Source organism: Haemaphysalis longicornis, unplaced genomic scaffold (assembly GCF_048455015.1).
Source record: "Haemaphysalis longicornis isolate Haplotype H1 unplaced genomic scaffold, Haemaphysalis longicornis Haplotype H1 scaffold_9, whole genome shotgun sequence".
Classification (NCBI taxonomy): domain Eukaryota; kingdom Metazoa; phylum Arthropoda; class Arachnida; order Ixodida; family Ixodidae; genus Haemaphysalis; species Haemaphysalis longicornis.
Window position 1 is genome coordinate 142,138,898 of NW_027526460.1, and position 25,086 is coordinate 142,163,983.

The window sequence follows — 25,086 nt, forward strand, 5'->3', positions numbered from 1 at the left end:
AACGTCATGAAACATCAAAATGACGAAGCACACACAACCGCTTTGTCAACCGGAAGAACGGGACTAAAATTGAAAGCCAATCAGAAAAGGCTTCCGGCAAATTCACAGTTCCCTGGGAGTTCGTGCAGTCGAGAATAGGGCCCTAGGGCCCAAGCATCTATTTGGTGTCCCTATATACGGCATCCGTCAGAAGCGATATCTGCGGTATAGAGCGAACCACCAGAAGTAATGACGACTCCTCCTGCAAACGCATGCGCAGATCTCATTCTTCACTTTCGAATTTGCTTCCCCACTGCGATTCGTGTGGTTGAACACCTGCTTTCTCTGACACCACAGTTTTGTTCAAAACATGGTGATCATCACACAAGGGAAATGTTATGGGCGGTTTACATATAAAAATATTGTGAATCTTGCGTCAGCCAACCTTCAGTGACGTTGTTCAAAACGGAAGTTTTTTATCTTTCACAGCGTGTAACTTGCCGAGATGCAGACATGCGCATTGTCTCCGTCTGTAGTACTTAACATGCGCGGTTTTCTTGTACGTATGTTTCCTTTTCGATAAAAAAACGTCAGTTGTGAGTGCAGCGCTGTTTTTTTTGTCTTTTCTTTCCCCTGTCTTTCATGCGCTGTTTTTTTTTTTTTTTTTCAAGTATGAATTCTCCTGGATCAAGAGATATCGCCTCACATTGTAGAGCATGCATTTTCCCGTGTGCACGCCTGGCATCGGCAATATATTATTCTTCCGCACGTAACTGTTCCTTTATTTCTTCTTTTAGTTTTTCGTTGACTCGTGGAAAAATGTGTGCCTGTGGCGCTCTTTCTGTTATTGTGATGAGTGATGATTACGAGAAAGAAAGAAAAATGGCTGTAACCGCGACTGTTGCGCGCTTCCTGTTATTGCGAAAACTGCTGATTGTTTGTTTTCCACTTATTTAAGATGTTTTTTTTCTCTCTCATTTGTGCTGTTCCGTGTTGTTTTCACTGTACGCTGCTTCAAACTTGAACGTGCCATATGTACTTCACTTTTTGGGGGGATGGGGGAACAAGTCAAGCTGCTCGTACAGCCTTTTTCTTGCCTCCCTCATCTCAAAGATGAAAATAAAGGAATTTTTATTATTATTAGGAAAGAGAAGGGAGGGAATTGTGTGGATTGTTGACACTCACAAAATTAAGAGGAGGCTGCGGGGGTCTGGGTGACAGGAGAGATCACCCCTTTCCCCATCCCCTGAACAGTGGGAGATACTGCAGTCCAGCTCCCTACTTCAACATCAACTTCTGCTGTTCGAGAGGGCCAGTCAAGCCAAGACGGCGCACGCATTCCTGAAATAGGGGAACACCCAATACAAACGCTCTCTCTCTCTCTCTCTCTCTCTCTCTCTCTCTCTCTCTCTCTCTCTCTCTCTCTCTCTCTCTCTCTCTCTCTCTCTCTCTCTCTCTCTCTCTCTCTCTCTCTCTCTCTCTCTCTCTCTCTCTCTCTCTCTATCTATCTATCTATCTATCTATCTATCTATCTATCTATCTATCTATCTATCTATCTATCTCTCCCCCTCTCTCTCCCCCCCCCTCTTCCCCCCCTCCCTCTCCCCTCTCTCTCCCCCCTCTCTCTCTTCCGTAGGTAACCTACGCCTACAACTCCGCAGCTCAATCAATCACGGGGTGTTCGCCTTTTTTTCCTCCGCTATGGCCGTAAGCCACCATGCTCGCTTGACACAGTCTTGTCGTGCCGACCAGATGCGTCCGACTGTGCAACATGGAGGCCGAGGCGGCTGAGCCGCAATCAGACGTGCCACACAGCGCCACCAGAAAAGCTTCCCGACATGAGGCCCACAGACTACTCACACTGCTCACCTTGCGAGAATGCACCAAAGTTCAAAGCTATTCTAGCGAATCTAGACTGAATTGCCATTTTCCCTTTGAAAGACACCGGTAGGCTGTAAATCTGCCTCCAACGCCGTGAACCAACCACAGTCAAAACCAAACCAAACCAAACCAAATTTTGTAAACCAAAAATATTTTGCAAGCAGTGTCAACCATGCTGTTGGCTGAATGGTCCATCGACGGGTCGTCGCAAATCGATCGCGAAGCGAGAACTGAGCCCCGACAAGATTTGTACCCTGAAGAATGTGGTTCTGTATTGTTAGCTTTCAAAATGCGCAAAGTTTAGTGACGTTCGTGAAGCGAAAAAAAAATCAAACATTCCTTTGCTAAACGAAAAGGGGAGGCACGCGAAACTTGATGGTAAGCACGCAATGCACAACTGAGGCCTTTGTCGCTTGTTGGCCTTCACTTTAGCCTGGCGAATTTCGCGGTCTGCACGACGAGCACGATTCTGCTCACGAGCACACTCAATTACGCTCACGATTACCAGAACTTTGGTGGGCGAAAACTATCATAAACACCGAACCGCGACGATTCTTCCAAGATGGGTAACCACGCAAACGTCAATTACATCTTTCAGCATTCAGCCATTCTGAGCAAAGTACTTGCTGACAGTCTTCGCATCAGCATGAGAGTGGCGCACCGCCATGGATATGACTAAGCCATATCTAACGGCACGAAATTATTATCATACTGATTGATTGTTTGTAGGGTTTAGCGCACCGACGCAACGCAGGCGATGAGGCGCGCCGTTGTGGAGGGCTCCGGATCAATCGTGACCACCTGGGGATCTTCTAACGTGGGCCGAAATCTCGTACACACGGGAGTTTTCGCTTTTTGCCTCCGCCACGAAAGAGGCTGCCGCGGCCTGGAGTCGAACCCGCGTCCTCGTGCTCAGCAGCACAACGCCTCCACTGATCCACCGCGGCGAGTATACTCTTCCCGCGATTACCCTCCCTATTACCAAACTTTGGTGGGCGAAAACTATCATAAACACCGATTCGCGACAATTCCTCCAGAACGGGTAACGATGCAAACTCCGGCAATTGAATATCAATTACGTCTTTCAGCATTCAGCCACTCTGAGTGAAGTACTTGCTGGCAGTCTTCACATAGGCATCATAGCGGCGCTGTGGATGCGACTCAGCCGTAGTGGAGGCCCGAAAGTATTATTATATCACACGACACACTGTCCTGTTTGTCGACTGGAAGGAAACGGATTCCATGCGGTGTTACACGCAAGTCATTTTTAGGGTCCTTTGAAGAAGATATAAATGGGACTCATGTGGGTTAGGTACGTATTTCCCCATGTTCAAGGTGGCGTTGTATAAAGGAGGATATTAAAGGGGTACTGACACAAAATTTTGAAGGCGAGATAACTTCGCAGATAGATTGGTGTGAACACACAGGGGTACTGACACAAAATTTTGAAGGCGAGATAACTTCGCAGATAGATTGGTGTGAACACACATACATTACCTGCAAAATATCAGCGGCGAATACAGACTAGAACATTTTTAAAATCAATTTTAAAGTGTGCGAAATGCAACCGAGCAGCCAGCAGAGGACCTCGCGCAATCGACATCCCATTAATATTTTGTAAATAAACAACATCCAAACACGTCACAAGTTTGTGTTGGCCGCTCCCGCACTGCCGGCGTTTTTCGCCGGCTCGCCGCTCCAATCGGAGGGCGGAGCTTCTGCTCTCGAGAACGAACGACCCGATCGTTATTTCGTCGGTGTTAGTCGCCGTTATTTCGTCGGCTCATCGGGCAGCTGGCCGCGACCAAAGCTCTACAGCAATTCCAGGCACTCTATTTTTATTAATTTTTTATTTACATCGGACTCGAAAACGCGCCGGAGACACGAAAAGCCCACTGAGCCAACTGAGCGAGCTGTGCACACGGCGGCCACGTCCGCGAAGTAGCGCAGGCCGGCACAGGTAGCTCAAGTGATAGCTTGTTAACGCTGCACGAAATTGGACCCAAGTCCCAACCACGGCATCTTATATGAGAAAGGAGTTAATGATGCATGCGATGGCGGGTTGCATTAAAAATTGTCATCTGCACCGCTTACGAGAGGGGCAATCGAATATCCGCCGCAGTGCTAAGCCGAACACATCTGTAGGCGGACCTGTAGGCAGACCGGCCGGCTGCTCCCAGCGCACGTCTTGCCACCCACTGTCTCGAGCGTCGTGCGTCGTTCTCTAGCCGCGGCAGCATTTGCACTCGCAGCGCCTGCGTCACGTCCACGGTCGCTTTTTAATTAAGCGGCTCACGAGATCAGTAGGTGGGGGCATTCGCAGAAACTGCCGGCAACGCGGATTCGACAGTGCTACGGCATCTCTGCTCTGTGATATACCTCCGACGGTCACGTGGTCAGCTTTGTTCATACAAAATCCATCGTTTCGCGGCACCCGCTGAAACCGAAACTGCGACTGGCCGCGTTGAAAATGCCTCTAATTAAACAACCGCCGCACGCTGAAGCAAATGAGGTTTCTACAGGTGATAAGTAGGTCACTAGCTACTTATTGCAACAAAAAAAAAACAAGATGCAAAATTTTTGTGGCAGTGCCGCTTTAAATGGGCTGTGCAAAGTACCGTCGTGCTTTTATTGTTAGTTTTATAAGCCAAAACCAATTTCCATCGATACCATGTAATAAGTTGGTTGTTTGACAGTGACACTAACATTCACTGACAGTAACAAAATTCTATGAATTATTGCACGTAACAACTACAGCTCTTTTCACACTCCAAATTACGATTAAAAAGTTCTTCCAAATCCGCATGCTGACTTGTATATGCTCACATAAACATGCATAATTCTAAAATTATCGACAAAATATTTGATTTTTGCGACAAGCGCACTGACTCTATCAGAGGACTTTCCGCTGCTGGCTATAAAAGCAAGAGCAGGTGTAATTCTAAGGCAGCGAAGTTATACTAACACTATTAGCCTTTTCCTCACTGCTAATACCACCGAAGAATTAACACGTGCTGCAAATACTGCCTTGGAAACACTGCATGAATGGAGTAAGGCTAACTCCCTAGCTATCAAGGCATTAAAAACTAAATCAGTTGTTTTCAGAACTAGACACAATAATGCGCGGCCATGTGAATTTATTCCTTGGTGGCTCTAAAATACCCTGTGTTCCGAATGTCAAAACCCCGGGTGTTACATTGAACAAGCATTTATTTTGGGATCCGCATATTGATCAAGTAAAAACTAATCTTTCGAGGTCGTGTGGGGTTATCGGCAAGGTCCGGTAATTTTTTCCGCAAAATGTGAAATCGCTTATTTACAACTCATTGTTTTACAGTCAACTAACCTATGCTCTATTGGTATGGGGGACGACTGCACAAAGTCATCTAAACAAACTGCAAACATGGCAAAACAAGGTATTACGAAATGTAACAAACCGCTGTCGTGATTCGCCGTCTAAAGACCTATACCGCGATTCCGATCAAACGCCTATATTCATACATACTTGTACGACACTACATAAAGGAAATGAAGACTGGTAGTAGGTTCGTGGTGGATACTGTTAAATTAACAAAAAAGACAATAACTCGAACGCTCCGGCGCATCCCACATTGGCTTACCCCCCTCCAGGACAAACTACGGAAAGCAAAGAGTGCAATATCAGCTACCTTACAACTTAAACCAACTACACCTATGTAAAATACAGCCAGAAAACCTAACGCTTAAATCGTGGAAGCAATACAAGTTGATTTGACACTCTTCTGCTAAATGTGCATACGTGTTATCTGTACTTTCATTCATGCTTGTTTTTATGGTGTACCATGGCGCAAGTTGTGAAATTCTCTAGGATGTAAATAAGGTGCATATTTGTTTCGTATGAACTGTGCATTGTTTACTGTACCGTTTAGAAATTGTTCTGTTCATTTTTTTTTCATGTCTTTTTTTCGTTTTTCGCACTTGGTTGGTCGACTGAGGTTCGACTTGTTTCTGTTCATTTTTTTATTTTTTTTAAACATATGACACTTGCTTTGTAATTAGAGAACGGCAGTGCTGTGCTGCCGTCGACGTGTGTACATGGGGTAGGGTCCTCGTCAAGCCAGCGCCTGTGCTGGCTTTTTGACCTCTCTCCTTGCAACGTGACATGTAAATACATAAATGTGTAAATCTGAAATTTGATTTGATTTGATAGTTGTTGTGTAAGTGAGATGTGTGCGTGTTGAATGTGTCTATGTCGAACTGTGCGCTCAGCCGATCCACATTGTCGCGCGTAGCTTTTTGCTAGGTTATGCGTGGCCAGTTAGTCAAATCCATTAAGTAACTAGTTTATACTGGGACAAGTAACTGGTTAGTGTCATGTTAGTAAGTGACACACGACCTTTTTTTAAGTGTGAGGATATCCGTGCAGTTACAGAATTTTTTTTTTTTTTGGAAGGGGGGGGGAGGTGATAAAAATCAGCCATCAACCACCAACGCTGGCTGTCCTTAAAGTGTTCAAAATTATCTTTCGGTCGCAAGCTCCACAGACCAACCAAACATGTCTTCGACGTCTGCCTTCACTACTAGCCGGTTTTTCGATGTTCCAGAATAAAAACAAAAAAAGAAATTCGGAGGCCTTGTAGAGTACGGCGCAGGCACCCATTCATTTGTCACTTTTAATTTAAAATTGACTCCCTGTAATCCTCTCTTGATTCTTTTAAAGTTTTCTTCTTCAAGTGCTCCCCCCCTTTACACTACACTACTATACTGATTATTTGTTTGGTCAATTATGCATTTTTGCACAGTTGCAAGGCATTACACGGTTGGCGCTTTTAGACAATTTCATTATTTTTATTTTATTGACTTGAGGACGGTGGTTTAGATATACCTCCGTGATTTTGTTTGTTCATTTTTTTAGTTTTTGTGTTTTCGATTTGTTTCCCTCCGACACATGATACCCATATTCAAGACATTACAATTTTTGTTGCTGGGGTACTCGGCAAAGAATGCTTGCTAAATACAAAATATGACATGCGTGGTGCAGAAAAGGGCGATCCATTTAAATTTCTTCCGCAAGAACATTCTTTGAAACGCAAGACTGAACGCGCTTACTAGACGCTGTGCATTCGCAGCTCACGTTTAACGACAGAGCTATAGCAAACAGGAAGCGAGGCTCTAAGCCTGCAACCTCTTAAAAGTTGAAATACTCTGCTAATTAGTTAAAGAGACACCAAAAAAGTGGCTGACGAATTTGTGCGAAGTGCGAACTGCAGTCTTTTTCGGTCACGGTGTATATCTGCTCCGTCTCAGGAAGTTATGGTGTGATCAGCGAACGCCCGGCGGCGCGCACTACTCTGTCGTTATAGAGTTTCTGTATATGCTCCCTACGGGAGGGAGCATATACAGGAACTCTATGTCGTTATCTTGCAGCACGTCCGCTGCCGAGCATGTTGCTGTAAATCGTGTTTGAAACTCCCGCGCAAATGTCCCGCGGTTAGGATGAGCCACGCAACGAGGAGGGCGCGAAGCACATCCACCGGTAGCCTCACTCGTTGTTCAGGGGCGGTATTCTCGTAACTGTCCCTTTTGAAAACGTCCCTTTCGAGTCCCTTTCATCGTGACGTACTTCCGGTTAAGCAGCGGGCGTTGGCAGTAGGTTTGCCGCGCTTGCGTTACGTCACTTCCGTTTGTTTGCTTTTAGCCAATCAGGGCTCGCCAAAAGGGACACTTTTGAAAGGGACGCAAAAGGGACAAAACTCGGGAATACCGCCCCAGAACTCACTCCTGAGTGCAATGGAACTTCTGCATCGGCGGCGCGAACTGCGTCTCAGGAAGGGACCGCGAACTGCGTCTCAGGAAGTGCGCGCTCATCATATCTTTGAGGGCACGACGACACGCGTTGCTATGGCGTAATGTCGCAGCGCGTCGCCACCTTCCAACATGTCTCACGGCCTCCCCCTAACACTTTCGCACTTTCGCCATGCGTCGCCGCCGAGGAGCGTCTCGTGCGGGTTCAGCATACTGCCGTCCTGCTCACACTTTCGCCACCCTTTCCTCCGGTGTTTTCTAATACGACGCCGGCGGCGATGTCAAACCACAGTAGCGGCCGCCAAAGTGCTGTGCACTAAAAGCAACGTTTTAGATTAGGCTAATCTGAAAACGCTGACTAAAAGTAGAAAAAACATGGGTACTCGGGCGCGGAGCGCACGCATACGGATGTGGTTCCGTGTGCGTGTGTGGTGCGTTTCACCCGCTTTTTCGTGCTTGCGTACTTAGCCAGCGCAATTTTTTTCACATCTAAATGTGCCAACATCTTTGTCAATACGGAATGGTTTTACATGCGAGAATATCTTGCATCTCGCTGCCGGAGTTGTGGAAAGAGCAATGACAGATGCCATAGCAGACGACGCGGTTGTCTCTCCACCAGATTCTCCACCCTTCAATGAGGTGGTGACAAGGAGCACTCAGCACCGTACGTCCCTAGGTAGGGTGCCACCATACCTAAACCTACGCAACCTAAAAACGCGTACGGCCGCGTCAACATGGAGGCGCGGGCGCACTTGTCTCGGCTCCGTAGGGTGTATTGGAATACCAAGCGGCTACCTAGCGGAACTTTTTATAACTAGAGGCAAAGCCGTGCGCGGGAAACGGTACATGATTGAGCAGGCATTTTTGTAAAGGAGGCTGTGACAGTGCGAACATGGTGACGTAAAAATCGATTGGGCCAATGACGGCTGCATGCGCCACATGCTCAAACGGTGCGTTGTATGGGCCTATCGTGAGAGAGGCTACTGGTGACGTAGGCAATGCGTAGGGTTTGCCGCGTTGCGATGACTACGAGTGTGAGCCGTGAGCGCCGTCAATGGCCAGGTGACCGAAGCAACCGGTCCATTCGGATAGGCCTCGGTGAGTCCGCATTGCGATGGCTTTTTAAGGCTGTAAATCCTTTCTACTTGTTCCCATGTGTGCCGTACAGATCTAGTTAGGCGTCTATAATCTTTGCCAACATTAATTTTGAGGTAAAGAAAATTATTCTGAGGCAAGTAACGCACCGGTGTTTCAGTGCGTGCTGCGCTGCCTGTGATGTGCTGGCGTTGAATGGGGATGCGTTCATACGTTCTCAGAAGCGGCGTTGAGCTGGCTGCGAACCACGGCTTGACGACGGGCCGTTTTCGAGGACTGGAAGTTTTTCGCACGCTCGCGTTCACGAGCCGACGAAGTCCGAACTAACGGTACCGCGTTCGGGTGGCGGTGACCTCTCCTTGCTCCCTTTAAATCACGTAATTTTTTTGTGCGCTTGTTTCGTATTCACCCCGTTACTTTCTTTTTCTTTTGCGAACAGTGTATTGCCACTTTGGGATGCACGAACAATAGTTCATCCGCGTAAATTGCCTGCATCATGTCAGGATACGTCCGGATCATGTCCAGACGTGCCGTGTATCGCCGAGTCAACGTGCGTTGTGCAACAGTTATACGGCGTATGCAGTTAGCCTGCGTTTCGTGTTCAGTGTATCGTGATCGGTTTTCCCCAGTGCCTTGGAAGTCGTGAGAACGTCACAGAAAAGCGCGTTTCTTTACGTAGACGTCGAGCTGATCACGCGCGACACTTGACACGTACGGGCAGCTGTAGAGCTCTCATTCGCAGTAAATGTAGACGAGAAAAAAAAAAGGGGGGGGGGGGTGCGGTAGGGGGGTTGACAGGTGTGCTGTTTCTCGGCGACTGGCCCAGCAATGTAACGTATGGTTTCCTTGGCTCGTGCTTACAAGCGCGTCTCTGCCATCCGATCCATACGAGTTTTCATTCATTCGCGTGCGCCGCGCATGTTCCTACCGTTCTCCGAATTGCGCGGTGAGAGAGAGAAAAAAAGTAGGATTAACACGGGGCGAGGAGCATATCTCCGTAATGTCTCTGTGCTGGAACGGACTGGTCACGGGGCCAAACCCAGCGTCCTTCGAATGGACGGCGTTATACTCGATCAGCCATCGGAGAGAGCGAAGGTGTCGCCGGTCGTGAGCGCACGTTTGGGAATCGTCAAGATCAAAAGGACGGCGTTCTCTCCGCTGGTTTCGCCAGGAGATAAACGCGAGGATGACGCGGTTTCTTGGCACGCGCCTTATCGGCGCGCTGTTATAGTGAATACTACTTCACGACTGGAGTGCCTGCGGTGAATTGTCACCTTGTCGAGCTCGAGTGGTGTGCGATCTACTCGCGTTTCTTTTGTCGGCTGGCCGTCTCCGCCACGGCTCCGCGTAGGCCAGTAGTACCCCGATGCGCTTGCACTGGGGTGGGGCAGTTTGTCTTGCGTTTGAACAGGGCAAATTGTTTTCTCTGCGACAAGCAAAGGAGTTTCAACTGCTCTGTACGAATATTGCACGAGGGTGGAATTGTTATACCTCTGCATTTGCGTCGTCATAAATGTGCACAAAACTCCTTGGTGTTAAGGCCCAGCAAGAAAAGATACTTGGATTATAATACATTCCGAAAAAAAAAAAAAAAAAAGAAGGCAAAGAGGAACTATTGAAGCCTCTCAGAGGAAGATTCTCTGAAGACTGCTGCTGCGACAAAAAGTCATGAATAACTGAGTCGACAGATGGCAGAGCTTTGTATATCTGCAAATGGGACCAGTTTTTCAGTGTCACCGCGTTGTTTAGTGAGAATCCTGTGTGCAGCCGTGACATTTGCGTGCTAAGTGTGGTCAGCGGCGGTATCAAGTCAATCTGCCAATTTAGTCTTCAAAGGAGCACCCAGTCCATGATCAGTCCGTGATCCACGATCAGCAGACTGCTGATCAGTGTACACCAGTTGAGCTTCACCCCTTCTGTGCTTTGAACGCGCAGGACTCGTCCTAGCAGAAGTGTCCCCGAACTGTTTTGGACATCCGACCAGAATCGGTTCTCCTCTTGAGTGTTCAGGATGACAAGTGCTCGTCTATGGCATAGATTGCGTTTTGCCCACCAGATGAAAGCATGCTCTTGATGATTTTCTTTTCTCACGAAAGCATGGCATCCGGTGGCAGCAACAGAAGCATAGCTGGCCCTTCAACCCCCAAAAAATATCCATTTCATCTTCTTCATCCTGTTCTAATGAAGATTATTTCTACACCGATGTTTATCTTGGGTCTGGAAGGGAAGAAAACCCTGGTGATAATGCAAAAATGCCCGTGTGTATGAGATTTAGGTGTAAGTTAAAGATCCCCCGGTGGTCAAAATTAATCCGGAGTCCTCCACTACGGCGCGCCTCATTGCCTGTGTCGCGTCGGCGCATTTTATATATTTCCAGCTTCTTGGGGTCACTTATAATGGGGATGTTCCTTGGTTGCATTGCTTTTTTTGGTGTATTGATGACGGAGAAGGATTTAGCGCATGGTGATCCGTACGTAAGGAAGGTCACCTTTTAAGAGCGAAGCGGCTGCCGGTGTCTCATGTCGTCGTCGTCGTAAGCGTCGTCTCATGTAGTCACAGTACTAAAACACCGGGAAACTCGTTTATGCCTCGCACTAGAACAAACGTGTACTAAAAAAATCACCTGGACACTCATTTACGCCTTGCCCTGGAGCACACCGTAATGCGTACTAAGAAAACACCGGAAAACTCATTTACGCCTCGCGCTAGAGAGCTTCATGCTTCAAAAACAAGCGACCTTCACAGCAAAGCTGTATACCTCTACCCACCAACGGTTCCATCTCCGTTGGCAAAAACGCCAAGGTGCCAAGAATACACCTGTACACTGCATGCTTTGCCCCTCCCCAGGTTTCACGTTAGTGGAGATGGCTCAGGATTTTTCAGCCTCCACAACCGTACTTTTGCCCCTTTCTGTTGGGCATATATATGTGGGCGGAAATGTTCACCCTATCTCTTTTGCGCCGTTGTATCAGTGCGATCTGGCGGCCTGGTTGCAGGCACACTGAGGGTATCCACCCCCATTGCTGCCTCTGTCCTATCTGTGCCCTCCAACCACTCCCAGTTTAAGCTGCTTGGATTTCCTGGGGAAAAAGTTGGCTCCATAGGCGGGGATTTCCATTCTCACAAGCAACAGCTTGCAACCAGCTGATTGGAGTTTTTGGGCCACTCCGCGGAAGCTCTGTGTGTATTTTTTCGAACACACACGAAAGCAGCAAACGCCTGGCCAAAAGAAAGCCCAGCAATGGTAGCAGTCTTCGCTGCAAGAGGCGAAGGCGTGTCGACTGCTGTCACATTCATGCTGGGACCCTTGGCAGACGTGAGAGATGTGTTGACAGCTGACAGCTGGGCCCATGGCAGGAGGCTGTCGCTGCGATCATCTTACAACTCGGTGCAGTGTTCCAAATGCGCATTTATTGGCCATCATCCAGGCTGGGATGTCGACGCTGTTATTTGAGTCGGTGTTGTGACTCATTTAAGTTCGCAGCTGGAATGGTAGCATTGAATGGGGACGTCTGTTGTCGACTCATTGACTCAGTTGGGTTGCCTAGTTCATATTTACTGTGTACACATTAAGCTGGGCCACTTGGTTACCAAAGCACTGAAACTTGTTCGAACAGGGCAGTGAAGATCAGACAAAAGGAAGGGGTGGCTCATCTTATGTTGTCTCTTCCTTCTCGTCGCATCCTCACTGCCCTGTTTATTAGAGGAGCCATGTAGACAAAATGAGCATTGTTCAATTTTAAAGAACTAGCCTTCGGTAACTCATTTGGCTGTGTTGCAGCTGCGAAAGGTGTTTTTTAATGGAAAAAACGCAAAAAATATTGATAAATCTTCAAATTTTGCGCTGCAGTAATGTAATATATAGGGCAGGAGGGGCATCACGTGGGCGGCACTGAAAACATAGTTGTCAGTGTCTTAACGGCGCATTTTCGTTCAAGTGGTTTGATCGAATAGAACCGGAGCTCATGACAGGAGTGGCGCGCAAAAAATGGGACCAGAGAAGAGAGCACACAACGCAGCGTGAACCATTTTCAACTAACTGTTACTCGGGAGTGGCCACCACGCTACCATGCCCCGTTCGCGCAGAACTGCCCCTTTTGCACGGCTCCTGCCGAAAATGCGGACACAGAACAATTACTGTGGACGTGCCCTTCATTGAAGGCAGCCAGAATGAGACACCTTTGGGGCACAGGCCTCCACCCTGGTAGACCACCTGACCTTCATCGGTGGATATATGGGGACCCCACCACCGCTCCCTTCTTGCGTTTCTTCGCGAAATGGAAGTTAACGTATACTTGCAACATAGTTATTATGCCAATGGGTATACTATCGCAATAAAAAAAAAAGAAAGAAAAACTTAGCCCATCTTTCCACTCTGAGACCAGAGGTTGCACTACAGTCGCCCGGCTTTCCACTGCTTCGTTAATTTTCTCTAGTATCTCTATTATTTGTTTGCAGTTTGCGATATCAGTATCACTGTTATCGGGACAGAGCCGTCTTTTAAATGAAACGAACGCGTATTTTGTCTTCAGGGCTTTTTTAAGCATGTTTCACGTGTACTGCCTCCACACCTTCACTTCACTTTGTTCTGGGCCATGTCACAAGATTCCTGTGCACGATGCGCATGTTGCGAGCGGAGGCCGGAAATGACACATCAGTGCAAGCAAGCGGAGCCCGCTCTAGTTGCATGCAACCCAGGGAGGCTTTGACGCAGCCTTGCAGGCCCTCGTCGCCCGCAGCCACAGCTGCGGCAGCTGGCAGTTAGCCTCTTTGCCGAGGCCAGAGAACAGGCCCGGTGGGGGAGGTAGGGCCGGAAATGCAGAGCAGTATTCTTGGAACCCAGCGAGTCGGCAGAGTGTTCTGCCAGGGTTCGCAGGAAGTGAAAAGGGTCACCACGTCTCCCAAATGTTGTACCAACTTCAAAAATAGGGGAAAAGTCCTGAAAAACGCTTTTCAAGTGTTCTCGGAAGCCCCTTTGAACGTGCAAAGTTGCTCACCCTTGCACTGTATCCACACTGAATGTGGGTGCCACAAAATATGCGGCAATTTGTGAATAAGGGAAAACATAGCAAAACAAAAAATATGTATATTTTTTCCAACAGAATATATATATATATATTTCCAACAGGTTGTCAAAAACCCAGCTGCTGAATCTGCATCGAAACTACAGCCTGTAAACGCTGTAGTAGAATTTCTAGCCTGAGAGCCTGTTGCGCGATGTAAGTTATTATGTCTTATTGGCAGTATAATGCATAACGTGTGGCCTACCTTGTGTTGAGAGGTGTGGACTGTTTATGTGATTGTTGGAATTGAAACTAAAGTGTTTTTAATGCATTCTTCTTTCACTTACACTGTTAGAAGTGCAAATCTGCAGGTTGCTCGGTTTCACGCCAGGCAGTGGGCACATCATCTTAGTTTCATAGGGAAGCTTGGGATTCTGGGCTCCCGTGTATTGTAGAAGAAAAAAGTGTAGTTGATTCCTCTGTCGTAGGAATTGGTAAAACACGAAAGGGAAACGTCCAGCGAAATCTGCAGCTGAGCATGATTTGTGGGTCAGCGGCTGTCTTGTGGGTGTGCTTGGCGAGCGACGTCCTGCTGGCGGGTCACTTCGGCAAAGGTGTACTAGTGTCATTTCCATGACGGACCATGACGGATATGACGTCGGGGAAATCTTGGTGCATCCTGGCAAAAACAATTTCGTGTTAAAATACAAAACACGAAAACAAACAACCTTAAGTATAACGTAGTCTTTAGTACTAAAGGTTGCTTCCCCACAAGAAGACCCGGTGTGCAGGGGTGCACCCTTTACAGGCCGCTTGCTTCGTTGTACTGGCGTTATTTCTGTGACGGATATGACTTCAGTCAAATCTTTGTGTATCCAGGAACAAACCACTTTCGTGTTCAGTGTGCAGACAGGCGCGCTGTGCTCTTTTGTTTTAAAACACCCATGGGTGGCACTCTAAAGACTCGTTGCGAATGACAAGAAAGCTAATAGTGGGGCTTGACTTGAAATGCGCGTTTTGGTACCTGCGGTTGTCGTAAGAAACGGGCATGTACAAGCCTTGTCAAAGTTTTCTAGGCCACGCCAAAGGTTTCTGGGCCACATAGAATTCAAATCAAAAGCTCAACATTTAACTGCAACCAAATTATTATATGACAGCAAGAAAGAAAGGTGTTTTCTCCAGCTTTCTGGCATGAAACGTCTCAGCCCGGCTCGAGAGGCAAGATTGTTTGTTAAATTTTTGTGGCCTTTGCACTTCTAGCGTGGCCTAAAAAATTTTGACAACAGCTGTACCTGGAAGTGCATCAAAATAAGATTTGGGAGTCACCGTTGTATTTGTCACCTTGTGCTGTGTTCTTTGTGCTAGTTTTGCAATGTACTTTGTGTTTGGAAGAAAGTTCGGCCATGTTAAGTGGGGCTTGTTTTAATAATTGGTTTAACTGGCTACTACAATTCACTCGCCTTACATGTGGCGTGTACTTTCACTTACCCTTGCACTGAATTATGTATGTTTGTTGCGCTAAGGAAACGTTGTCAAGCTTTGCTTGATTTAGTCATCAGCATGAGCAGCAGTGCTGAAGCAGTGTCTCTCTCCTTGCTTTTCAGACGGTTCGCGAGCTTCATAGAATGTACGTCAGTTTACTCACCAAAGGTAAGCCAGTGCCCGGAGCGATGAGTGAGTCGTGTGGCCATGCGTTTTGCTTGTGGACATGCTTTATGCATAATCTCGTTTTTTTTCTTGAGCTTTCGTTGTACTAGGTTGATGCTAAAGGGAAAAAAAACAGCACAACAGACAGAGTGAGATACTCGGGATGTGCTCTGTGTTTTTTGTCGAGGTACATCTTTATCGTTTAGCCCAACTCGTTTATCTGCTATGTTAAAGTATACTGTGTTGACAAAAACGTAAAGGTCATCAGGCTTATGGCTGCTTCAACTAGCATGTTACGGGAACGTAATGCAGTTGCTGATGCAGATTGGACTAGCGATGAAGGAACCGCAAAGAAAACGTATGACTTTGCTTTATTAAAAAGAGTGGCCAGCTCACGCACTGGCCTAAACTTTTCTCTGATGGGGATCTTTGCTGCTTTCTTTGAGGAGTTGGAACTTAGATGTGTTCGTTTTGAATTGCCCGCTTACTGTGCCGTGATATGGTGGGGCAAGGGCCTTGTGATGGGCTTGGGGCAGCAGCACTGACTAAATGCCGCCATGAAAAAACTGGAAGTCTGGAGTTGCTGGGACATTGCTGAGTGCGCGGTAGAGCTCTGATGACTGTAGAGAAAAATACCCTGCTCTTTATTCATGTCACGTGGACTGCTTTTTCTTTCTCTAAATTTTCCCAAAGTTGAAATCAGGCCCCTGAAAAGGTCCGCAAGAAAACCTCGAAATCATTTTCTTCAAGTACAAAGCTTCCTGATATTTTTAGCAATCCAGTCTTCCGAACCAGTTACAGTGGTATCCAAGAAGTCCGTTGTTTGAAGAAACTATCGAGGCAAAGAAGTTGTCATCTGGAAACATGGTTTAGTCGAACTGCTAACCTAGGCAAGCATGTGCGACCTCAATGTAACTGTCTTAGTACACCGTACTCTAAACTTTCAAGCAAGTAATATTTGGTATGAGACTATTCACGAAAAAAAAAAAAAACTCAAAGGCCTGCGAGAATACGGTGTTAAAGCAATAATACAAACAATGATCAGATGTGATGTGAAAAAAAATTGGGACAGAGCGCATCATTCTAAACTGTGGTAGATTCGCCTTACCTGAATCCATCAGTACAACTTTCATTCTTGTCAAATCCAGCCCCAAGTCCCCAAATCGCGTCAGTGCCACTGACACTGTAGTAACACATTCAGACAAAAAATAACGTGCGGGAAATGTTCTGAACATAACCACCCTACTCAGAGCTCAAACCATAATGTAACCAAATGCTCCAACTGCAAAAATGGGCATCCAGTTTATTCACAGTCCTGTGAAGTCATCAAGAAGAGGAAGTAATCAACCTCAAAGTAACCAATAACATTGCCTCTACAAATCACGCAAGTCCCCTGTCAAATGCCCTGGCCTGAGCTGAGTGCCATCGTTTGGTACACCCAGTCACTGGCCTTATTTACAGGACCGTAACTTTTACATTTATGGCAGTACAAAACATCATGCAGTAGAACTGCGGGGGCCTGACAAAAAAACGAGGTGACATATACATAATATTTCATAGGAATCAGTCAAGTATTAGAAATGCATTTAAATTTTACAACACAAACCGGCTTTCGAAATCGATATTTGGTGTTTAGGAAAGATCCAGAGACAGCTGCATTCAGTCCTGTGGTGTTGTTGCGATGATTACGCAGAAATCTGTCTGAATTCATTCATGTGCGCTTCGCTTACTCACTGCCATTGAGGTGGTCGCTGTCTGGGAAATAATTTGACATGTTAAAAGCATCTAATCATTCCATGTTCCTCCTGTAAAAAATTTGAATCCTTTATTGATGAGCTGCGGGAGCTGTTTATATCAGTGGCCAGTTTTGATGTAACGATTTACTCAGTGCGTTGTGGTTCTTTCGCCCAATGGGTTGAACAGGATCATACCAGGCCCTTAAAGGGACAGACAACCGATTTTTGTCGAGTGTATATTTTCTATCCCAAATGAAAGGGCATCACTTAAAGCACCTTGACGAGAAACGGTTTTGCTGATAACGCCCTAGAAATTTTTAAATAGAAATTTTTAGATCTACGAGTCGTATGTGTCCTTCACAAAATAATGCTGGCAACCATGACACACAGTTGCGCGGCAACATACTTTTGTCTGTATGCGACAGGAGAAGCGATATTTAAGAACTTGTCCCCGGCTAAAAAAGTGTGAATAGCAGGCTTTCTTATTCCTTTATGTGTTTTATTAATTCACTAGTCTATTTTGCACGAAGGTGCCATCTGTTGGGATGGACAATAGGTAGAATCGGGCTTCACGTTGTGTAGATCGGCAGTGCTATTCCCCTTGGGCGCGTCCTTTTTTTTTTTTCCTTAAGCTGCCGTTGGCGTATTTGGAATTTGAAATCGAATATTTCGGCAGAAGAAATGCCCCTGACTTTGGCAGAATCGTCAAAGCTCCTTCACTGGGTCTGTTTACTGAACACTGCCATTGATTCTGGGCATGGAGGCTCAGTTAGCCACACTAAGAACAACCTAGTGACGGTGGGCGGCATGTCAAAAAAAAATCTTCAAAATAATGTTTAAAAATAAATGTAAAATTTAAACTTATACAAATACTTGTGTTAAAAGCTTTTGGATAAGTGAATAATAAACGTTTCAGCAATTACAGTAGCTGCTAGGTTTGCAGGTCACGGGACAGGGACACATCTGTAGTGTCAAGTTTCAACACTACAAACTGCCACCCTTCCGATTTCAGGAAGTTTGGTGCCAAATTAAAATTATTTCCGCCAATTTGTTTATAAATTGCTTGTGGTTACTGGGCTATATGAAACACTGGCTTTCATATGAGCTAAAGAACATATACGCGAAAAAAATTTGTAGTCCGTCCCTTTAAATTATCCATCGTGCTTTCCCACTCTCTTGAATGGGACAGGTGTGAGCTGTGCTTTTGCGTAGGGGCATGCCTGTTGTCATTTACTGTTAAAGTGACTTCAGCTGAAATCAGCATCCGCAAGACAGTGCTTTGAGAGCAGGGCTTGCAGACTGCAACAGAAGCAGTGCTTGTGGGTTGTTGGGTTGGTTTTTAGAAACATGCAGATGTATGCTATTTCTTCTGTTTAAGCATTTGTCACATGCAAGAAATGGCCTGTGGTGGCAGTAGGTTCTTCCACACTATTGCTGCTTGTTGGCTTGTTGGAGAGAAGCTACTCCTGATAGGAGGTACATCAGTTTTCTACGTAAGCTAATCCATCAATTTTAACGTAGGGGTTTCTTGCTTTCAGTGCCTCCTGTTAATGTTGGCTGCTTTCGGCATTGCCTCTTGTACGCACACGTTTTTGTCGACTTCGTAAACACTGAGCTCGAGGGAGGGAAGAGGAGACAGCTGACTTGGCCCTGCTCCACGAGCAGGATTATATATAGGAGGTGAAACACCCATTGCGGCAGTCACGGATGAGCGACCGGGTAGTGTCGCAACGAAAACCAATGTGGACTACAAAGCATTCTCAGCTGTGGCGGGGAAGGAGAGGGCAGCGGCTCCCGATTCACAAAATGAAAGCAGCCGCAATTCGCTCTGGGGCTGTGTCGCAGAATGCCGATTGCGGTGGCTACGCGGTTTCATCTCCCAAACATGCCGCTAGCTTAATGTGCATCAGGTGCTTGTGACGTTATCTGGCTGCCTTTAGGAAGAAGCGAGGTTCCCCTCCTGTCTTGTTCGTGCCCTGGTCAGAAGGGCTCCCTGACGTGGGGCTGACCCCTCCTTGGTGCAGGGCTGTGCGAGAGCTACTTCCCTCCGAGCTGCGTGTGGAGCCAGCTTCTGAGGCTGCCCGACTGCGGCGTCGTAGCAGCAGAAGTAGCAGCAGCAGCGCGTCGCCATGGCTGCTGGACACAGCCCACCGCCCCGTGAGGAGCAGGAGAAGATCCGCGGAGCGTCCCATCACCCCCTGGAAAGGTGCCCTCTCACTCTCTTGATCACCTAGAGTAGGCCAGTCACCCCCGCTGCGGTGGCTCAGTGGCTAAGGCGTTGTGCTGCTGAGCCCAAGAACGCGGGTTGGATTCCCAACTGCGCTGCTGAGAACGAGGTCGCGGGTTCGATTCCCGGCCGCGGCGGCCGCTTTTCTGATGGAGGCGAAAAGCAAAAACGCCCGTGTGTACGAGATTTCGGCGCACGTTAAAGATCCCCAAGTGGTCTAAATTAATCCGGAGCCCTCCACTACGGCGTGCCTCATCGCCTGCGTTGCGTCAGCGCATAAAACCCTACAATCAATCAATCAATCAATCAATCAATTCCCAACCATGGGTGGTGGCTCTTTTGGTAGAGGCGAAAAGCAAAAATACCTACATGTCGAGTTTTGAGAGCATGTTAAAGATCCTCAGGTGGTCAAAATTTGTTTGGAGCCCTCCACTACGACACGCCTCAATGCCTCAATGCGCCTCAAACTCCACAATCAATCAGTAAAGCAGACCAGTCTATGTACGGAGGTCAACGTTTGTGCTGTTGAAGAGCCAGGTTGCAAGCTGTTGTTTACTGCATCAATTGGACTGCAGGTCAGCTTGAAGTAGTTAACTCTTTCATGACCGTGGGAAAACTGACCAATTTTTAAGGGTCCAAGAAAACATTTTTTTTTCTGCTAAAAAGATTGGTTAGGCACTAATCACAGGAACACAAAATGCAGTGTATTTAATGGATTTTCCAACAACGCCAGTTTCATAAATTTTTTCATGTATCATAGTTCGAAAAAAAAATATCAATCAAAAATTTTTGTAAAGTTGTTGAAGAAAATGATAAAAAAGGAGAACATTCCCAACAAATAGGTGTCAGCGTGATGTCTCCCCATACAAAGAAAAACTAGGTTATGTAAACAAGATTTTGTAATGTGTGTCAGGAATTCGCGATGTTACTTCTTCACCTGTAAAGGCTCGGCTAGCAGTATCATGGCGCTGTCAGTTATAATGAACTGATCGAGGTAACTACAGCTATTGGTGTCGCCACTCGCCAGAGTGGTGCTCTTAGCGAAAACAGAGTTCCACATGCAGTAAAGGGGCTGATAATGTAGATGAGAATCACAATACAAGTCATCATTCATGCCACTATGGAGAGTGGTCTTCAAATATCCGCCACTGTGGCAGGCCCGAACCCTTTCAGGCTTCCCGGACAGGGAGGCGTGATCTTCTTAAATTCGAAACTGCCCCCGTAGGCACGCTCCTCTCTATTAGTGCAATAGGCCTTGCCCACAGAATGGAATGATTGACGTGCTGAGGAGGAAACTGTTGCCCGGTGTGTGACAGGCAGTTTTAAATGCTAAGTAACAGCAAAAAAAAAAAAAAAAAGCACAGATGAAACGAAAACTGAGGTAAAACTGGATGCACACATTTTTTTATCGGGTTCTATCTAATTATCTATCGTGCGCTCAAGTATTTAAAGTGCCATTTCATGATTATAAGCATTGATCAAAGCTATAAAAAGAACGTAAAACCAGGGTGTAAGTACTCTAAACGAAATATATTTTTATGGGTGATTTCAGTTGAGCCGTTTTCAACATTTTCAGCCACGCAATGCAGCTGTTTATTTGGGATCAGAGTTATAAAACTTGTATATTTGTATTTTTAAGATAAGGTTTGCTTTTTGCACAACTGCTGAGTGGAGGTAGCGTGGTTACCGCCGTGTTACGATACAAAGTTATGGAGATTGGAGGGTGTTTTGGTGTAGCAGGGTCCCGGTAAATTGTGGAGATACGTAAAGCACTTCTCTCAGGTGGAATTCTGTGATGCAACTTTGTGTGTACACCCGTTCTCTCACATTGCATCTCCTAAAAGATGTATGGAGGCTTATGCTTGTGCTGTCATAGCCATGATTTGCTGCTCATGTTAAATCCTTTTAATTGCTAAGTATGAGCATGAGTAGCACAGCCATAATTGCGGTGATCGTGAAAAGGTTGCCCATTTTATCATTGGGTGAATTTACAGCGGTATATTGCCTTCTTATGGAGTTCCTTTAAAACAACCTGGTTTACGCGCATGTAGCTAGATTTCGTAATTGACATTTTTTTTTTAGTACAAGTTATAAATGGCTCAATCGAAGAACGAAAGTGCTTAAACTTGACGTGGTTAGTACATGATCAAAGGAAGGAAAAGAGTATGGCAGGTGGGTCACAAGAAAGAAGAAAAACACTTGCGCTGACTAACAACCATATTGTGGTTGTTATCTCCTTAACAACCATGGCAGTTGACAACAATACCACAGTTGTTAGTCACTGCTGACACACATATCTTGGTCAGTATGACTTTTCTTTTTTTACCGGTGAAAACATTTTTGGTACTGCAAATGGAAACGGACAACTTGTAAAAGGGTATTATATTCTTCCACATACATATAACCTACGTCAGTAATCCATGTTGCAAGTAATTCACAAGTTTTGCCCTGAAAGCAGCTTCACCGCTTTGCCAACCGCCATCATGTTCTTCCTTCTATTCCCACTATTTTTTTTTTCTTTCTTTCTTTCCTGGCCAGCTTAGTGTCAAAAGCAAAAGAAAAAGGGGGCAGGGGGAGTTTCACTTTTCAGTCTTGGTGGGGCATTATCCTACCTTTATCATAAGCATGCTTGCATGCTTGCCATTCCAGGGTCAGCTGCCACGAGGCTGAAGTAATAACGTTGAAGAGGATCGGATAACAGGGGCCACCCTTGGCACAACCGAGAGCGCAGCTTCTTATGGCCTAGCAGCTGTCTACAAGTAATTGTCGACACTGACATGTGCCTTGTTGTACGGCAGTATGGGTTTTGGCGGTATTCTTTTTAATTGAAAGAGTCAATTGGCATTGCCTGCAGGCCGCTAAAAAGATAGTTCTATGACCATTGGTTTGCATATTATCCGAGTAAATGAAACAAAATCGTGTGGTACTGCTTTTTTATGAAATATGCACGGATATTCTTTTGTTATTCTCTGTGGGAACGAAATGAGGGTACGGATTAGTAAATGGAGGGGAGGCTTACACGTGTGAAAATAGGATAGTTTAAGTAGACGGGTGCTGCCTGTTGTCCTTGTGGCCCCTTAAAAAATGCACAAAATGAACCCCGGGGACCTTGAGGAACTGATGCCCGTGGTCGATTGATTGAAAGTCTCCTTGTATTGTCTGGACCTCGTCGATTTAGCAAAAATCAACCAGAAATATTCTGGCTTTGCACACAACACGCATTCACATGCACACTTGCAGTCAGGTCCAGTACTTTTCCATCTGTTGAGTGAACGTAGGTGCCAGCCCTAATGGGAGCGACCACTTCCCAGTCATTCTGGAGTGTCCAGATAAATACTTCACTGTTTGAATAAAAGTTTTAAAGGGGCCCTGAAAGGCATTTTGAGCACACTAAATGAAGTAGCGCAATCGTTAGATTGGGTCGTCAACGTCCTCTGTGCCAAGTATTACTCTTTTACGCGCAGTGGAAAGCTCACACTTTTGTTGCAAAGTTTGTCGTTTTTTTCTCACCCTTCCGTTCGTGTTTTTGGACGCCGCCATCTTCACATGTCTACATCATCGATTCCTCCCAGATGTTCGTCATGAGCTAGACATCCTGCTATTGGGCGGCTTTTTCACGCACTTCCGGCAAAGAGATGAGTCGTCTGCTCAGCGTCGGCTCGCCGGCTGATCTGCCAGCGGAGTGCCGGAGTGCTTGGGCACTTTACGACAAACGACACAAGTGTAAAACAAACGCTTAACCGTTTGTATTGAATGCAACACGGCCATAACACGACATGGATATTCTCTTACCTGAGTACGTTCCATAAAGAAAGCGTTGAAGCCCCGTGGCACTTCTTTCGTGCAATCGCAGAGAACGCCCTGAGCCGAATGCCCTGGTTTGACGCATACATTTTATTCAACTTCAAAACAATCCAGAGATGTGTTTCTAACGAACACAACGTCACAACACGCATTGAAAGTCTGAACCACGATTGACAGAGGATGGGTTGCCTCCTGCCCGTCGTAAATTCAGTACTCACCTCGCGCGCGGTTTGTGGGGACGAACAGCAAGTCACTTAACTCTGGCGCAGAAGCCCTGCAGATGGCTTTTAGCTACGCACACTGCACATACCCCATGCGAGGTTGAGTCGTCCGTCGCTCGAGAAAGATAATCCAGACCATGGGAAGCATTATCCACCCGCAGAAGCACAACGTCGCATTTCATCGCGAAACAAAGGCGTCCACAACACACACACCATCGCCTCCTGTAATGCCAAACGCATCTCGCACTTCCCAATGGGAGTGAGTGGTACGCCTGCAGTGCCCACATGTCGCGAAGTGGGGCCCCAAGCTGAACCGGGATCACGCAACCGTAACTGACTTCTGGAGTGGTTTGTGCCTTGTTGCCAAGGCAACCGATGTTTGAGATTGTCAAAGAAATGGCGCTCGCTCCAGCGCTAGAAAGCTCAGAGCCGCGGCAAACATGGAGGAAGAAAAAAAGTTAGGAGACGGCGCTACCGGAGAAACGTGAAGACTATACATAAAAAGTAAAATCGAAGTCGGCCCAGGCGTCACTGCACCACGTGACCCCATCGCTCCGGCGCTGCGAGCTCTTCAATTTCGTCTGCTCGAAACTACTCTGCATGCTGCCCGTTGTCGCGAAGCCTGCTATGTTTTTTTTTCCACGGCTTTTGTCTTTCACACATACGCGACACTTCTGCGCGCACGCGGGCATGAGATCACCGAGCAGACAAATGCAGGAAGGACGGAGAAAAGCTACCGCCAACCAAACACGAGAGATGCGCCGGAGTCGGAGACCGGCGCCGCCGCCGCCGGCCCGCCCGACCATGGAGGTCACGTGCTGGGCCGACTTCGGCGGCTTGAGAAAGAGAAACGGCGGAGAGAGTGGCTTCAACGGAGCTGGGCTTGTGAAGGCTAGCTGCGTGACGTCATGCCGTCTCCTAACTTTTTCTTCCTCCATGGCGGCAAAGCATTTTTTTGCCAACGTTGCCGCTCTCCACCACGCGTCGCCCCAAGCTGAACTGGTCTAGGGTGCCTGGATATTTCTCCTCGCCAACCCTCCGTGGCGGGCGAGGAGGAACATCCAGGCACCCTAAACTGGTCACATGATTGAAGCGTTTTGTGCACGGGTTCTGTATCGGTTTAATATGACTTTTTCACATGCCGCCGGCAGGAATTACCACCGCCGCAAAATAAGACCCGGCACCAGCGGGGCCACATCTGATACGGCGCTTTTTGGATAAACAGTGCGCGGTGCATCAAGGGAACGAGCGCACGACCCTCCCCGTGCGGCTGCGAGTTCGCCGCCGATAAAAAGTCATGTGCCGCCAGCAACGTACACCGCGAAAGGGCAAGGCCAGGCCGCCGCATACATGCGGCCAGATTTTTCGTTCGCTTTTCCAGCCTTGAGCGGAGTGCGGAATTCATGGTGTCAACAAAGCTTGCCCGTAGCAGACGACAGTCTGAGCAGCGCAATAGCGGAAGTACGTCACCGCTGCGGAGCGCAGCATCATGGGAGGCAAGGCTCGCGCGCCGTCAACAGCGGAGAGTAAGTCGAAAGGAGGAGGAAACGCGGAGCGACGATAATGCGCGGTTTTTGATTTACGATTTCTCAGGTAATACTCATCGCTTTAACAAAATTCTTGCGGGAGGAGATTGCAAATACATTGCTTTATTCGGGTACATGTACATCCATGCATCGGCGGAAGGTATTTCAGGACCCCTTTAAGGA

The 25,086-nt window shown here is 47.0% G+C and overlaps 1 protein-coding gene across 1 annotated transcript in view; it reads left to right on the forward strand.

Moving 5' to 3' along the window:
• The first annotated feature begins 8,636 nt into the window (after window positions 1-8,636).
• Window positions 8,637-25,086, forward strand: part of LOC144152552 (solute carrier family 41 member 1-like) — a 52,055-nt gene continuing 35,605 nt past the window's right edge. The window contains exons 1-3 of the mRNA XM_077683850.1: window positions 8,637-8,742; window positions 15,347-15,392; window positions 19,150-19,331. Coding sequence (XP_077539976.1) covers window positions 19,255-19,331 — 77 coding nt within the window. The 5' untranslated portion in view covers window positions 8,637-8,742; window positions 15,347-15,392; window positions 19,150-19,254. The remainder of the gene's footprint in view (window positions 8,743-15,346; window positions 15,393-19,149; window positions 19,332-25,086) is intronic.